This window comes from Poecilia reticulata, linkage group LG9 (assembly GCF_000633615.1).
Source record: "Poecilia reticulata strain Guanapo linkage group LG9, Guppy_female_1.0+MT, whole genome shotgun sequence".
Taxonomy (NCBI): Eukaryota; Metazoa; Chordata; class Actinopteri; order Cyprinodontiformes; family Poeciliidae; genus Poecilia; species Poecilia reticulata.
Genome location: NC_024339.1, coordinates 6,478,681 through 6,496,194, shown reverse-complemented (window position 1 = coordinate 6,496,194; position 17,514 = coordinate 6,478,681). Strand labels below are relative to the sequence as shown.

The window sequence follows — 17,514 nt, the reverse complement described above, 5'->3', positions numbered from 1 at the left end:
GCTGGGTAAAATGGGTAATTGGTAGCTGGTTATTCTGCCTCTTGTCGTCGGCTTGTGAGAATTACTGCTGCACAGTTTTTAATTCTCTGCAGGAGCATTTTACTCCCATTTTATCATCGCTGTGAAGGCTGCCTATTCATGTTACAGTTCCTTTAAAATCATATAAGTGCCTAAGTGGTTATTTCATTCTATTTGAATGTATTTTATTCTATTTATTTCTGTTTCTATTCACTTTTTTTTTTTATTTGCCTCTACTTCCATTTAGCCGGCGCTTGCTGTTTTCCAAATGCTGCATAAGTAATCTTGGCTTGACTTTGTCCTACTGTAACTGATTATGTGGTTTTATTCAGAAGGCGCACACGGTCTGAAAAGCCTGAGGCATGATGTAATGTACAATTAAAGGCCTGCTGCACTGATGGAGTCTTGAAAGATTCGAAAAGTGGACGCAATCTTCCATCAACGCAGCGGAGACCAGAAGCCCCGACTTCTAATAACGACGTGCTTCGACGCGGAAACGCGACAAGAAAAAGAAATGTAGCGGCTGACGGGCGATGTAGCTCTCGGGCGCACGTTGATGATGGGATTATTACCACCTGTACCGCCACCTGGCAGGTACATCAGTGCCTTTAGCCGAGTTCATTTGTTTTATATCATGAAATAGCGGGAGCGCATCTCAGACAACACTTTAAGTGGCTGCAAAAACACTTGACGAAATGCGATACGTTGGTGGTGGAGATGTTTGTCCACTCCCCCGGCCCCTGCGTCTCGTTGCACTTAGCTTTGACGGCTGCAAATGTCAAAACAGTCAGTGAGGTATGGTGAACGGTTGGGAGCTGTCAGCTTCCAATTGTTGCTTTGCTTTGAGCTCTGGATAGTGAAAATTGAGATGGAGGAGGAGGAGGGAGGAAAAGAAAAACACAGGCTCTTTCAGCCCACTGCCACGCCACTTAAGATTTGTTGAAGGATTTTCACCCAACCATTTCCATCCCATTGAGAAGTAATCAGTACGGCACTGAAAGATAATATTATATCCACTTAGAGGCATGTGGGCTTCTCGCGTGTTTATACATGAAACGAGGGTGAAAAGCTGTGTCTGTTTGCGCCGTCGAACGCTCCCGCCCCGCATCCCTGCTCAGACTTGAAGCTTCCCGGTGAAAGCGGCCCCGTCTTTGTGTTTCTTAAACTCCACCCCGCTCCTTCCCCCCCGCCCCCCACACCCCCTCCGTCGACACTCCAACCCTGCCACCTACACGCGTTCATTGCTGGACAGCCCATATATAACGCGGACACCCCCTCCGTCACCCTTTTATTTCTATCTCCCTTTCTTACTCTCTCTCTTCGGATTGCAAGCCAGCTGGTGGGCTAATGGAGGATGCTTTCCTGTGGGGCACCAAGCTGATACTGTTGAGGCGTTCTGCAAGCTTAAGTAAAGCTGACACGCTGCTCAAGATCTGCGGCCCACACTGAGCTTCACGGAAGCCCGTGGAGAGACGCTGAAAAGGTCTTAAAGGTACGGGAGACGCGGGGAGGCTGCCGCCGTCCTCCCACCGCTGCGCTGTGATGTGGGAAGCAGGAGTTAAGTCCTTTATTAGAAGTGGCAGGCAGTGTCTCCAGTCACCTCGATAATTGCGGCGCCACGGCCGCTGCTGTAATCAATTGAGACAGCTGCTGCGGCGGCGTTCAAGTCCATCAAGCAGGCATGTCATGCTAATTAATGAAATGATAAGGCTAGTGCCTGCAAGCATTGCACAAATAACTCCTGGAGGATCTTCTTTTCAATGCGGAATTCGTCTGCAAACTCCCCTCTGTTTTCCTTCGTGTTGATGTTCTGTCCGCGGCGGCCTCCGAGTACAAAGGGTCACCGGTTCTGGTTAGGGGTCGCCGACGGCAAAAAGGGGTCAAATTCCAGGCCGGCAGGGTGGGCTGCTGTCAGAAGGGCCATTAGACGCAAGCTTTTCTCTGAAAAGTCCCAAGATGTCCACCCTTTTTATTTGGTGGAACCCAGCAGCACTGACCTCAGACGACCCAGCTGCGGTCATAAGAAGCTGTGACTGATGGCTGTCCCGGAGCTCTGCTGTGGGGGGATGGGCTCTGGTGCACACTCCAGGAAGGATGTGTGTCAGTGGAGGCGTGTTGTTTGTTTGCAACGCGTTACTGTCAGGGGTTAATGGCGGTTTAACTGCAGTTCGGGAGCACCACTGGACTGTGTATGACATAAAAGGACCCAAAGAGGCAGAAGCTTCTTTCTCAGAGCCGTTCCGTCATAAAGGGGAAACCCGTCTCTGAGCTGCCTCTGGTGATTCATGAGCCACTAATCAAGCCAGCCGTGTCCCACATGTGAGCTTTCAAACATAAAGCTGGCAATGCAGAAGGTTTGGGGTTAGGGTTGACGTACAGTCTAACACATGTGGGGTGCTTCTTATTCTGAAAGGAGAAACGCATTAGCGTTGTCCGATGCCTCCATCAGTTTAGTTCTTGCTTATTTCACCTGCTTATTTCCAATGTGTGTTAATGGTAAGAAATTATTTGCCTTACACGTCAAAGTGTGTTGTTGCCACAAGTTGCTGGAGCCCGCCATCCTTTCAGAAGATGCTTTGAGACAGTCTATAAGCTCAGCAGACTGGCAGTTCCAGCAGGTGTTTAACTGCTGCTGCCGCTAGTCTGTGAGAGCAGAGTGGGAGTGGTGGAGGGGTGTTCGGTGAGGCGGGAACTAGGATGGAGACTGCAGCTCCGAGGAAGAGCTTTGTTGAGAGTTTTGTCAACAGAGCACGTGTTTAGGCACCTCTGAATGGTTGCCATGGGAGATTCAAGGATTTCTCTGACCTGTGTGAATCAGTCAAAGCAACACTCCGGGTATGTTTTTAACGAGAGAATAACATCATAGCATGATAAAAAACTCAAAAGTGTCGATCTTACATAATATACCCTCCTCCCCCCTGCGCCTTCTTTAAAAGCTTGTTCTCAGCCATTCTCCCTCTCTCACTTTTCTCTCACCAATTTAAAGCTACGCTTCCTGCAAGTTGCCTCCCGTCTACAACAATAGCATATGTGCCACGAGGAGTGACTGGCATATGCGCCTCGCGCCATATGGCCCGGGTTTGAGCCGGGATCCGATCTGCACAGCGAAAAAACTTCTTCATCCCGCAGCTTGAGCTGCCAGCTCTCTGAAACGAACATTAGGCTCCTTGATTTATGCCTGAGCGTCTACTGTAAACGTGTTGCAGCTTAACACCCATCCTCATTCTTGTGCCATCAACTCCTTTTGTGAGCCGAAGCACGGAGACGGAGAGGAATAATTGAAACGTGCCAGCTGTCCCCACTCTTCAGCTGTCTTGGCCAGCTTCTCGCTTTTGCCCACTCCCCCCGTTTAACATCTCTGAGTGATTTGCGAAAACATCGCCTTGGCTCCCCTCTTCACCAGCTTGGAGACGCTAGAAGCAGATTACATAGCGTGATGTGGGGGGTGGGGGGAAAGCAGGCCGGTGCGAATATCTCCTGTGATTTTATTATTGGCGCAATGATTCAACACGGCTCAGCCCTTCTGTTCCTCTCATGCGAAATCATTTATTTGAAATCACCCTGCCTATTTTTTCTTTTTTTCTTTGATGACTGAATACCTCATGGCCATGGAGTGTTGATTGGCAAGCCTGTGGTTTGCAAAGTGCTGCCAGGATCTGCTCCAGCCATCTTCCACAGTCGCTCACTCGTGAGCTAAGCTTTGGCTCTGAGCGGGCTGCTCGTCTCAGAGAGGAACAAAAACCAAATCATCGCGAGCCCGACTGTCAAGAGCCGGGGAATATGTTGTCACCCGAAACCGGTGGGAGACGGATCAAGATCAGCCGCTTTCCCACACACCTCATGCATCCTCCGACATCTTTACGCAGATATGTTGCTTTATTTAAATAGCTCTGTTCGTGTCATTTGTCAGTGCCCCAACTGTTTATGCTTTGGCAAAGCCGTGAAGGGAGTGAACCGCAGTGTTTGCCTAGGAAATGAGAACACCCAGCCGCCTTAAGCTTCTTTTATACCACAGCGTCCCCCCAGCAGGGAGAGAATTTGCATATTCTCGTATCTAATCTTAAAGAGGTTTTTTGCATGCAGGTTCTGTTTTCCTGGTTGTTGTGTGCACCCGGCCCTGGTGTTAGCAGTGAGCAGGTAATTTACGTGACGCTGCGATTTGCATGCGCGGCATTAGCTTATCGAGGGTTTGAGCTGGGGGCCGAACCTTCTCTCGAGCGGTCGTCTCTAAGCCCGCCACAGTAAATCAATTAATCTCTTGGTGAATTAAAATGAACGTGATTAGGGCTGGATGATATGGCTGATAAACGGATCGTGATTTAAGCTTTTCATATCAGTCGATGTTGATAATTGTATATTAGTTTTTACTGTAAATATCTGAAATACTACCAAACTGGGGAAGTTTCCCGTTTTCCCTACAGTTTTCACGTCATGCTGTTGTTGTGGCAAGTTACTCAACAGGTTGTTGCTAGCTAATCACATTACTGACAACTTGTTGCTAAGTAACCAGAGAGTGAGAGAGTTAGTTGATGCCACCAATCTTGCTTAGCTGGCCATGAAAGGTTGAATGGATAAAGCCTTTCTTCTATGTATGCTTTGCGGTTCTGGATTGAACTTTGGTGAAATGATTGAGTATTGCATCAGATATATAATATATATTGTTTTTGATTTGTGGTCCATGGTTTTCATTAGACAACCATCACCAAAGACACGCTCCCCTTTAATGTCGTTGAAAACTTGGCATTTTGAGAAACATTTCAGTTTGGCTACCTGCCACTTTTGCCTGGTTTCCCTGTCTAAGCTGAAGGATGATTACTTTATTAAAATTCAGTTTTGGTTACTGAGACTTAATAATCAATTGTAATTATTGTTGTTTTAGCAATTTTGTTTGATTATTTTGGATATTTAAAAGGTTTCCCAGTTCCAGTGTTAAATGTTCCTAAAAAATTAAAGGCTTTTTTTTTTTCTTTGAGTGTGTATACGTGCATTAGTAAGCCATTATTATTATTATGTTAGCTGCAAATGGTCTCAAAATTACAATATCATCGTTTATTGCAATAATTTATCGTCCAGCAAAATGTATCATGGCAACTTTTAACAGCAACTTTTTGAGATTTCACAACAAAGCTCCACTGTTCTTTTTGTTTTTGATTCCTGCGTCAAAAGGTGAAGCTGTGCTTCCTCTAGATGATCGTAATTAACCCATCCTTGTACAGTTCAGAGTCAAACCGTTTCAGACCGTACCATGCTGGACCATCTGGCGCAAAAGTCCCCTTATAGGATCAGATCAGCGCTGGCTCTCCAGATGTTCCACAGGGAGAAACGGGGTCAAATGTGAAGGATGGCGAAGGCAAGAACAGCTGTGCAGCGATGCTTTCTTCACCCCGGATTCCCTCCTTGGACACATCAGTCATAACCAGCAAATCTCTGCAGCTTGTTGTCCATCTGCCACCTCGGCCCCTCTCTGCACCCCTCCCAACATGCAGAGTCGTAGCACTGTAAACCAAGGCACGTGTCCCCACTGCAAATCTCTATCCAGCCTCCCCTCAATGAGAGAGCCACGGGTGCAACAATAAAAAAAAAAAAAATCAATACTGGGATGAGATGTCAGCTGGTAAGCAGACCTGCCAACACCCCCCTTGGGAATGTCCCCCTCCATCCCCAGTGTGCTAACCCAGCTAACAGGAGAGGAGGATCCACCCCCAGGCCCCTCTGCCCCACCACTGGGCTGCCCTCCAACCTGCCTGACTCACTAACACCATCTGCTCAGGTCTGCAGGCAGGATTTTTGGACACCATTTTTTTTTTTTTCATACACACACTCGTAAGGCATTTGTTACACAGGACTTCCCGTGGATCTCCTACTGTCTTTCTCAGCAGGAGATTGAAGGCAGCGCTTGTTTTATGTCCAGACAAGAAAAAAAAAAAGAAAGAAAAGCTGAAAGTGGGTGAATCCTGAGTTAAGATGAGAGAGTTTGTGGCCAGTTTCCGTTTGTTTTTTGTTTTTTAAAGCTCCTGCCTTTACCTGATTCTAATTCATCTTCAAAACATCTAGTTATTAATACGATACGTTTTTCAACTTTATGGATGAATTGAAAATGTATCTGTCTTAACAATAAAATTCTTCTGGTTAAAACAATTATTCTTCAAAAAAGCAAAGAGTTACTGCATATCAGTGCTTCATCGAAAATATAAAAATACTGTAAAATAATATCAGTTCTGTGCATCACATCACAAAATACAAATTTTTTTCTTGCAAACTTATGTAGAAATAACCAACACCTGCATTCCAAAAAGCTCTCTTTTACACTTTGTAAAAAAGAGCAGGTGATTTATAAAGTGTTTGCCAGACGTCATGATATAGACTGAAGATTTAAGACACATACCCGCCTTAGGGTTTAGCATGAGCAGAGCTGTTAGTGGTTAGATCTAACAAGTGTATAAGTGCGTAAATGTAATTATATCCTTATCTTAACAGTGAGACTTGAATAGATTGCCAACATATTTGTAATATGAACTCCAATGTTGAGCATCACACTGGAGTCCCAAAGCATTCGGGTTCCAGCAGGAATCATTTTATAAATTTGATTAAGTATGCCTGGCAGCCATGTTGGATGCTAAATTTGGTGTTGCTCCGTCTTCTCCAGTCCTCATTCCAACTTCAGAGGGTGTTGTTGTTTTACTGATAGGAAAATCTGGAAATACGACTTCCGTGTGAGCGCGTGGCATGTCTTGTGAAAGTTCCAGTTTCCTGGAAGCTTGATGCAGCTTTTCTGCTATTTTTACCTGTATTTTTTTTTTAAATGCCTCAATGATGCACTCCTTCCCCCAGCTACAACACCCACACTGAAGAGTGTTGTTATTCTCAGCACAAATTAAGTATTTTGCCCTTATTGATGTGGAAAGACATCAGATTTGTAGTTCCTGACCTGGCAGCCATCAAACGGCCAGTGAAGTGTAAAACAGGCTGATTTGGGTTTGTACTTTTGAAGAAACAGAATGTTTCTTCAAAAGTTCTTCTATTATACAGAAATATCAGCTGAAAGTAGAAAGTTACATTTTAAAAAGTAAGGGTATTTTAATTCTCTCTGTTGTAGTAGTAGCAATTACACACATCTATACGCAGACACTAGAAAACCCTGTTGATGCCATTGTTGGTTCAGAAGCACATAGACAATTTCAGTGATAGTCAGAAAAATGCATTGTTTTGCTTCTTTCTGACAATTGGTGGCTCCTTTTTTGCTTTCTGATGTGCTCTGGTAAAATAAAGATGTCTGGGCTTAATTTGTTTGCGTCTGCCTGTGCCAAGAGTGAAAACACCGGTGTCCGTCTTTTGTCATATTCATATGTCCATGTGCGCGAGTGCCGGAGCTTTTTGCAGCGATTTTAATGAGGGGTCTGCGCCGATCCCTCCCAGCCTCCATTAGAGCCCATTAGCATCATCATTAAGATAACCTGGCGCTTGCTGTGGCCCTGGTGCAGCGGCATTAATATGAGAAGCCCCCTTCCATCTCATAGCAGTTGTACCGAGACGTTTTTCAGGATCGTTCGCCTCGCATTGTGTCTGAGAAGAGAACCGGTTGCCTAGGCAACATCACCCGGCGGCGACATTTCGACTGGATATTTGTGGTTTGTGTGTGGATGCTTGTCTCTCTGTCTTTGCCTCGAGTCTTCCTTTTTCCTCTTCTTCTTGCTTGCTTGCTTGCAGCAAAAAAAAAAACCAGGCTGACAGTTTAATCCAAGTCCCAAACCTCTATAAATCGGGAGGTCTATATACGCCTGGACTCCAGAATTCATTTGAAAATCGTGACATCTTAGCTACCCCCAGTTCACTAATAAATGCAGGGAGGAAGGGCGGGGGGAGCTCAACAAATAAAAAAAATAAAAGCTCTGCCCTGCCTTTTTATTGGCCTTTTTATGGGTGTTAGGATCCTTGAAAGATTAAGCAGCCTGTTAATGGGGACTGGATATTCCATTAGTCTGCTCCATGTCGAGTTTTACTGGCTTGACAGCAGCTCCCAGCTCTTGGCTTTTTTTTTTCTCCTTCTTCTTTTCTCTCTTTTCTTTTTTTTAAACCGCCAAGAATGCCCATGGAGCTTTTTTAATTGAAACACGAGTAAGGCTTTGACTGAAGTACCGCTTCATCTTAGTTGTAGATTAAAAAGACTGTTCTCATCATTGGACTGTCTTTTTCTCTTCCATTGTCGACGTGCATATGTGAATACCTTCTGTCTTTGATGTCTCTGCGCATGTGATCTCCCTGTGCTTAGCGTGAATCCTACCAGCCGCAGCTTTGATTAGCTCAAGAGCTCGAGAAGTAACGTCGCCATTTCATCAAACTCCTAGAGGTCCGTTCTACTTTTCATTTGACTGTAGGGGAGGCAGACAGTCTCTCTTAATAAAACAGAAGAAACGTCCAACATTCTAGTCCACATTGTGTTCTCATCATTGGACTGCACATTTTGCACATTGTGAGAAATGCATCAGGATGCTGATTATTTTGACACATTATAAGTGTTTCCACACCTGGTAGTCCAATAGACTTGGTTTGATTGAGGACCAAAGTTGCAACATTTGTTGCATTTTCAGCTGCTGCAGTTTGTTTTCACACTGCACTCTGCCAAACGAACCAAATCCATTGAGGAACCTGTTTAGCCCCTCGCTTTTCGCGTTGCACCATTGAAGGAAATGACAGGAAGAAAATAATTGTGCTTCCATTACAAATGTCTGCAAAACTATGTCAATATTCTGCTAATTTTGACAAAAAAAAACAATTCTGCTATTCCGTTGTTTCTATTAAATATGAAACGCGATTAAAATCACAATTGCATAAGTTTTGTCTACATGATGTCATTTAAAAACCGTGTCACGCCATGATTCTCCCACTACTTCCTGTCGTCTTCTTCTGTGTGTTTTGCACCAGCAGTAACATCCAGTTGTTGATGTGCATCTTATGTGATGCCAAAAAAGTGTTTTCATTGCAGTTTTGCTAAATAAACCAATTTCGATACGGCCGTAAAACCACCCCGTCCTAGCGGCAAGACATTTTATAGAAAGTCAAGAGTTTTTTTGTAATTGTTGTTAAGCAAATTTATTTTTGAAATGTCTAATTGGGGAGCCAGTGAGCTCCCCAATTTGAAATGTGAATTCAAGAAGAATGTCAATTCTAATTGAATTCACATTTCAAGAAGAAATGTGAATTTTAGTTCACATTTCTTCTTGAAATGTGAACTAAAATTGAGTGGCATCGGATTTGAGCAGTTATAGGATTTCTTTTTTGTTCTTGGCAAAAGACCACAAGCAGTTTCTCCCTCTAGCACCAGACATACGAGTTTGTTTTGGTTGTATTTACCCAGAATGCCTTGCGCTATAGTTCGCTTCCTGCTTTTGGAGTGGTCTCCAGGGGGCTTGGCATTCACATACGCGTTCGAACCACGCCAGAACTCACTTGAACCAACTGAGAACAAGGTTTTTAGGCGGACCAGAGTTTGCTTTTTAGGTCCACATCAGTGCTAAATTCCCCAAACAAACCGAACTTTCTAGGCAAATGAACTAGAGCTTAATTAAAGCTGATTAAACGGAGGTAGTGTGAACAGACCCCTAATGCCACAAAAACACTTAATTTTAGCCATTAACTTGAAGAAACAAGAGTACCAAAAGTAATTTAGGGGGAACGTTGGTGACAACAGCTTGGCCGAGTCCGTTGGGTTTTCCTGTGCTTTCAAAGATATCTGCAGACTGAACAAGAGAGCCAGGATGTAGTGACTTGGTGACGGAGAGGCCACCATCTCTCTTTACAGCACAATTGAAACATAATTATTTCATGCCAGATTGTGTGCTCAGCAAAGCCCTGAATGGGCGCTGACATTTAACTTTAATTAGCTGTGATTTATTCATACTGACTTGATCGCAGGAAGAAATTGGATCATCTGATTATAGTCAAGCATGAAAATGACCTGATTAAACACTTAATGGAACCTAGGGAGAGGAAACAAGGGGAACCTTGCTCAGAGGACACTGGAGCGGTGCTGGGAAGGAGGAGAGGGGCGTCCTTTTTACTCCATCATGGAGACTCACTGATTAGCTATAATTTCTTTAGCGACGCACAGCTGGAAAACTCTTTTGTAACTATTGGAATCTTTTAATAATGCGGGTTAATTGTTCTGCTCAGTAAAAAAATTGTACACTCACCTGCCACTGTATTAAACGCACCCTTTTAGTACCGGGTTGGATCCCCGTTTTGCTTTCAGAAGTACCAGGAACATTTAATCAGTAATGACATGATAGCACCATGCAGCTTCTCCAGACCTTTCGGCTGCACGTCCATGATGCAGATATACAGTTTGACCACATTTCACAAACACTACCCTGATTTGATTTGAGCTTTGTGACACAATGCATCACCTCGCTGTATGTAACGAAGGTACGGTTGAGTTGTAGCAGCTGATAGCCTCCTGTCAGCTATCAGCCATTCTTCCTTGAGTTCTGAAGAAAAAAAAAACGTTTCTTTCATCCACACAACTGCTGTTCTCTGGATACCAGACAGGTTGATTCATAACCATCTCTCAAAGAGAACACTCTTTGAGAGATGGTTATGAATCAACCTGTCTGGTATGCCATGTTCAAAGTCACTTATTACTTGTTTTGTTTTTAACTTAAGAGATTCAGTTGATGCCGTGTGATTGGCCGATTTGTCATCTGTGTTAGCAAGCAACGGAACAATCTGACCTGATAAGGAAGCCCGTTGAGTGTGTATTTGCAACATGGCAGACAAGAGGGTCCTGCAGAAGATAGCAAGGGGAGATGAAAGGTTATTGTGCTGAGAAATCCTTACTCATTTCACTGTAAGCTGTTGAATTAACAAATCAAGGCTAAAACCCTTCCGCTGTTTAACAACTGGAACATTGATCAACATATTTGATGTGTGTTTGCTTGATGGTGGTATTTGACAAAATGTAGCATTTATTGCGTGTTTCATAATTTTTGACTTTATATTTTTATGGTAAAGCAAGATGAGCTGCCTTGTTGCTGAAATGTGCCATTCAAATAAACTTGACTTAAAATCAGCTGATTTCAATTTGAATGTTGGTGATGATTATTTTTGGTCATTTCTTCCTCAGGTGTGCCAGCGAATGAGAGCTCCGTCTCCAAGACTTGTGGCTCTGCCAAAGTGTCAGGACTCCAGCGCAGCCAGGAGCAGAGCAACACTGAGGTGCCATTCGCACCGCCTGTGCCCAGCCCCACCCCGGCTTCGGCACCGACGGGCTCCCCGGCGCTTGCAGCGGCGGCAGCCCCCCCTGAGCCTCGTGGCTCGCGCCTTCCCACCCCGCCGCCCCTCAGCGTTAAGAAGGAGCAGCAGCCTCTGCCCCCTGTCCCGACGCCGCCCCTGCTGAGGGCGCCGTCCCACGCCCCACCTCACCTCACTCACCCGCACTCACACCCAGAGCCCCGTGTGCTCCCGCCCCCGCCTCACCACGCCCGGCCGGTGATCAGCCACCAGGTGCACCACCCTCTGCAGTACAACAGCCTCCACGACATCAGGTAATTTAAAGAGCTGTCGTCGCCTTTGGTGGTACAACCATAATAAAAAAAAAAGAAAGAATAAAAGTGGGACTCTCGGTGAGAATTCAGAGAGGAAACACTGCAGGTTTAGGACAAACTCACAAACCTGCACCAGTACACTCATAAGCATACTGCAGACCTGATAGTTTTTCTGCAGCCAAGCTCGGATATCTCTCCATTTCCTTACAGTTAAAGCAAGTATTAGAGTTTATACTCAATCAAGAAAAAGCAAAATGTAAAATCATTTCGAAACTACAATTTAGCTTTACGATGTCTTTGCATGGTTGCACTAAATAATTAGGTGTTGAATAATGTAGCCAAACTCCTGAGGTCCATTGTGATGGACATTTAATTTAGAAAAAAAGCCTACAATTTAATATTTTCAAAAATAACTGCAAATACTATCACTTGAAATACTTGAAATTATACTTAGAGCACTTTTTGTAGCCTAGAATAAACATAAATATATATTTTTGACAGAAAACAGACACTTACCTCTTCCCTCCTGTGGTTTCATACCCATGCTCGTCCTTTTCTGATGTTCAGAGTCTGAACTTTATTTTAATTTCATTTATTTGGTAGGGACAATGCACAATAATTAACATTTTTGTAAATGTGCCATAATTAGCCAAAATGCTATTTTTCATCTGTTGTCCCTGGACAATGAGTAATTAGTCTTGCTAAAAGCAAACAGAGGTTATGCAAACAAGGTTGGAATGACTTTACTACAAAAATGTTGTCAATCACTACAAGAATTATGGTTAACAATTAACTAATCAGTAACAAGCAACATGCAAATGACAAGTTCAGTAAGCAAAACCCAGAAAAATGTCTTCTCCATTCCAGTGGGCGTGGCATCTGAACAGATTAAGATGGAGACTTGAGATTTGCTGAGCTGCTAAATTTTGTGTTTACCTTTCAAAATGTAGCAGACTACTTATGCTGGTAACAAAATTTACATAAAATTAACCAAGAGACACTTCTGAATTATGCAATTATTGATTTCTCTCATGGGCTCTGCTCTGCCTCTGGAGATGACAAAAGCAGCTGGGCGATTTGCTGTTTTGCTATTGATCTTTACTGCTGAGCTCACTGCTCCCTGTTGCACCCTGTCCATTCAGAACACGCCCTCTGCTGCGGCCGGACCTAGCAATTAGAAGTCTTTCTGAAAACTGAAGCTTTTTAGGAAATTTCTCCGCTACTCATTGAGAAATGCATTCTGGCTGAAGACTGCGTTTTCTATTTCTGTAAATAATCATTACCTTTCCTGTTGACTCTACAGCCACAGCAGCAGTCCGCTGGGTCTTGCCAAACAGCACTTGCCCCCGTCCCCTCACCATCACCTCAGCGGGCTCCCGTCCTCAGCCCCTGCCTTGCCTCTCTCCATAGCAAACCTCTCTACCTCGCACTATTCCTCCCTACGGAGTCCAGCCCATCGCCATTCGGCCATGTTTGCAACCCCAGCCACACTGCCGCCACCGCCGACCTTACCGACCAACAGTTTAGTGGTGCCTGGACACCCCGCTGGCACCCCCTACCCAGGTAAAGCCACACACCTCACACACTTGGTGCTAGCTTCAGTGCTACTTCTTATCTGTCAAACTTATGTAATTGCAGCCAAAAAAATTTGAATTTGTGCCTTAACTTTTATTTCGCAGTCTCTCACATTACAACCACAAGCTTCACTTTATTTTATTGGTACTTTATGTAACACAAAGTAACAAATAACTGGGTGGAAATGAAAAGGCAAGATACATGTAGCTTTTCTTAAAGGGGCAGTATTATGGAAAATCATGTTATAGTTTTGGTTCCTAATCAAAAACATACCTGGAGTGTTACCTTGATTCTTCCAAGTATGTTTGAGAAATCCTTTAGCTGACTTCCCCACTCAGCTCCTTCAGACTAGATAGCAGTAATTAGCAACACCTGCACTTTTTTTTATGGCGGGTGACAACCACCACCTTCCAGATTGGAGTACGAATCAGATGCTTTCACTACTACAATCTCCCCATAACACCCGTTCTTCTTAAAAAAAAATAAAATAAAAATACTGCTAAAAAACCAGATCACCAGACGATCTCTGATGCAATTCCCTTATATCTAATTTACTTTTGTTCGTATCTAAGTTTCTAATTAACCTCTCTTTCATGAACATACTTATTACACTCTAAAAATATATGTTGTATAGGAGCTACTTCTTTCATGCAACACTGGTAAAAACGTTGTTAAATGGTTAATAGAGGAGCAATACTGTGATGACTTCCTGAAGGCGGAGTGTTAGAGAGAGCAGAAATTTCAGAGACCCAATTTCAAAGAGTTAAACAGCAAAGTTAAATTTCTTTTCAGTCATTTTTGGTATATTTAGCATTTTTACAACAACTGAAGGTAACATAGTTACTTGATCATGCTTTAAATGGCACTATGTGGCTGGAAAGCAAATAATACTGCCCCTTTAAGCACTATAAGATAGTTTGTGGGTTTATAAACTAATTTATACATATATAACTCATTATGGCTTAGAAATATAATTTTTCTATGCATAAAGTTTTAAAAGTAGATATATTCATGTGTCACAACAATTTAGTCAAAGTTATGGCCTAAATCCAATCGAGAATATACGACAGTAACCCAACAGCTGAAATTATTCTGAAAAATTGTTAAAAGTATCGACTTAAAAGGCTTGAATACTTTTAAAAATCATAATTTGTTTTTTTTTTTTTAAATCTATAACTTTGTTTCCCTTCCCCCCGTTATGTGCTTTACTTTGTGTTTAAGTCCTCATAAAATAACTTGAAGTTTGTGGTTATGAAACTAGTGGAATTTATAGTGGAAGCTATATTAGTAAAATTGCAAGACACTGCAGATGTAGGGTCCTAATTTTACTTTTAGTTTTTAAAAAAAGTTCTAATTTTTTAATAGCGGCGTAGCATAGAGAAGATTTCATGTTCATTTTCCCCAAACCTGCCTGTATTACACTACGGAAGAGCAGGACGTATGCACACTCAGCCGACAGTCAATAAGTATGTTTTATTGGGCTGACAACAAAGTAATGTATTGTGGACTCCTCTGGTAAGTACTTGTTTATTATTATTTTTATTTTTTTCCCACTTCTGAAATGATTTGTGTGAATTTTCTAAGTAGCTAAAATCTACCAGAACCCACTGTTTATCTCTCCATCAGTGAGTTTATATAAAGAGGCCGTTTCTTCAGGGTACAAGGCCCTACTCATGGCCGCTGGTGTTTATCTGGAGCACACTTTGCTTTTGGTTTACCTTGAGATGGAAACATTGCTTTCAGTATTCTCTCCAGTTTTTAGAGATTTTAATTGGTTTCCCACAGTCCTCACAGGGGGGACAGGAAAATAAATCTATTTTGAAAATAACATTTTAAAGTTGATGAAGTAGAAACACTAGTAGATAATTAGGTGCCTTACTCTTAACTATCTTCCCTGAAGGCCAGCGGCCATCTTTAAGGTTAGCACTGCTAACATCAATAAGCTTAGTCTAGATTTTCAACCAGAAACACACACCAAATGATTCCACATAATCACCCTTAAGCATACAAGAGTCCCTCTTAGGTACTAATTAGCATCATAAACATGTTGTAAACATTGGTTTGATGGAGCATCACCAGTAGATGGACTGTATTTTTACATGTTTTTGCATTGGAAGAAAGGTCATATAAGGTCACAGTTAAGAAAGCATTGGAAAAAATGTCATCTAACGACTGGACCTCCATCCCAGCTGGAGACTTTAGAAATCAGCGAGAGCGCTGCTTTAAATGAATCACGGTGCTCTCTCAAAAATCCTGCCAAAACTGTCTGATTTGCATCCTTTTAAAACTCGATACAGACTAGGACTAGTTTACCAAAAAAAAACAGACATACGGGGCACAAATTTGTGAAATAAACAAATGGAGTCTCCAGTGATGATGGGTGTCGTCCACCCCCCCCCCCTCCCAAAAGAAAATCTCTATATACATATATACATATACATTGCCTTGCAAAAGTGTTCCCACTCTTTAGTCTTTCTCAATTAGCTTTCTTAGAAGATTAGCTTTCTTGGAATATTGTTTTGTAAACTAAATAATCTCTAAACTTAGTCACAACTTTTCCATCCCTGTTCTGACTGATTTGTTCTTGAACAAACCTCTTCACAAAATAGCTAAATTTACAGCTCTGGGGGAAAAATTAAGGGTCCACTGCACTGAAGCCCATTGAAAACCTCATGGTTAATCCACCAAATGCTGATTTCTGAACTCTTTCTGAATTAAAAACATTAGCATAGTTCTTTCGAAATGAATATTAACTTGTTTTCTTTGCATTATTTGAGGTCTGAAAGCACTGAATCTTTTTTGTTATTTTGACCGTTTCTCATTTTCTGCAAATAAATACTAAATTTTTGTTTGGAATTTCAGAGACATGTCAATAGTTCATAGAATAAAACAACAATGTTAATTTTACTCAGACATTTATTAAGAGTAAAATCAGAGAAACTGATCATTTTACATGGTCTCAATTTTTTCCAGAGCTGTATATTCAGATTATAATACATAAAGTTAAACTCTCTTTACAAATTAGTGGCTTCTAAAGAATTTATTGTGGAGGATTGGAGTAAAGGGGAATAAGTACAAATGCGCAAAATGTTTCTTTATTACCTTAATAATCCCTTTCCTTCCACTTCAGTAATACTTTGTGGTTTATACCAAATAAAAGGTTGTAGTGTGACAAAATGTGGAAGAAAAAAATATATACATATATGTATTTTTCAGGGGTACGAATACTTTTGCAAGGCACCAAAAACCAGTTGTGCTTTTCTGACCTCATAGAGGGCAAGAGTGTGTGTTTTCTGCTGGGATGACTCTTGGTTCTCTCTTGTCTTTAGATACCAGCCTGTTGATATCATTCAACCAACCAATCATGTATTGCCAGCCTCATTCGGGGATTCTGATTGGCACATTGTCACAGGCAACTCTCTTACCACCACCAATGAGTCCCCACGTAGAAAACCCTCACAGCATGAGCTGGAGAAACAGAGAATGCCAGGTGACTATTTTCTTTCTTCTACCCTTGTTGTGAAGACTGACTGGGCGCTCGTGCCTTTTTTTTTCTTGTGTCCCCCCCCCCAACCCCGTTACTCCGTTCCTTTCCCCGCCTCCCATCTTTTTTTTTCTTTCCTTTCCTTTTTATTTTCTTTATTTCTTCCCTTTTTTTTCTTTTTTTCTTTTCTTTTTTTTTTTTTTGGTTTTCCTCGCTCTCCTTTCTTGCAGAGCATGACCTCCTGAGGCAGGAGCTGAACAACCGCTTCCTGGTTCAGAGTTCTGAGCGGGGCCGGGGGCCGTCCGCTTCGCCGCTGGCCCCCGTGTCGCTCCTGAGGGCCGAGTTTCACCAACACCAGCACATGCACCAGCACCAACACACCCATCAGCACACCTTCACGCCCTTCCCCGCCAGTCTGCCCCCGGCCGCCATCCTCACCCCACCCACCGCACCCCCCATGGTGCGTACCCAAGCCAGAAATGTGAGGATAAGTAACAAGAAAAGCCCCCCCACACCCCCCGCTTCTCCCCCCTTCCACCCGTAAACCTCCAACCGACTCACCTGTCGCACCTCCTCGAATCTCCTCTTCAATGTGCACCTCTTTTTTTTTATTATTATTAGTATCTTTTTCTTCAATTAATTAATAAATTTTTTTATTTTTTTTTTACCAGATAACATCCCAAAGCTTTTATGAATTGCACATTTCTCCCTGCTTTCTTTCAACCGTTCTCCCCGGAACGCCGCGTTCTTTCGATGAACAATATTCCAGAGGAACTTTCCGGAGAGTGGCACGCCCACGCCAGCGCCGCGCTTTTACAGAACTCCACAGGCTAATTTCATTTAAACCCTCGTCTTCCCTCTAACTTACACTTAAGATTTTTGCAGATCAAACAGCAG

At 42.8% G+C, this 17,514-nt stretch overlaps 2 protein-coding genes across 8 annotated transcripts in view; one reads left to right on the top strand and one right to left on the bottom strand.

Moving 5' to 3' along the window:
* Positions 1 to 17,514, bottom strand: part of galnt9 (polypeptide N-acetylgalactosaminyltransferase 9) — a 1,026,805-nt gene that overhangs the window by 597,779 nt on the left and 411,512 nt on the right. The gene's annotated exons all lie outside the window — the stretch shown is intronic.
* The window catches only part of fbrsl1 (fibrosin-like 1), a 353,282-nt gene that overhangs the window by 320,524 nt on the left and 15,244 nt on the right, over positions 1 to 17,514 (top strand). For 5 of the 7 annotated variants that reach the window (XM_008417610.2, XM_008417613.2, XM_008417608.2 and 2 more), the window contains 3 exons: positions 11,138 to 11,558; positions 12,862 to 13,121; positions 16,848 to 17,098. In XM_008417610.2, the coding sequence (XP_008415832.1) occupies positions 11,138 to 11,558; positions 12,862 to 13,121; positions 16,848 to 17,098 (932 nt within the window). Of the gene's footprint in view, positions 1 to 11,137; positions 11,559 to 12,861; positions 13,122 to 16,462; positions 16,624 to 16,847; positions 17,099 to 17,514 lie in introns of all 7 variants that reach the window. The other 2 variants (XM_008417609.2, XM_008417612.2) reach the window with 2 other exon arrangements.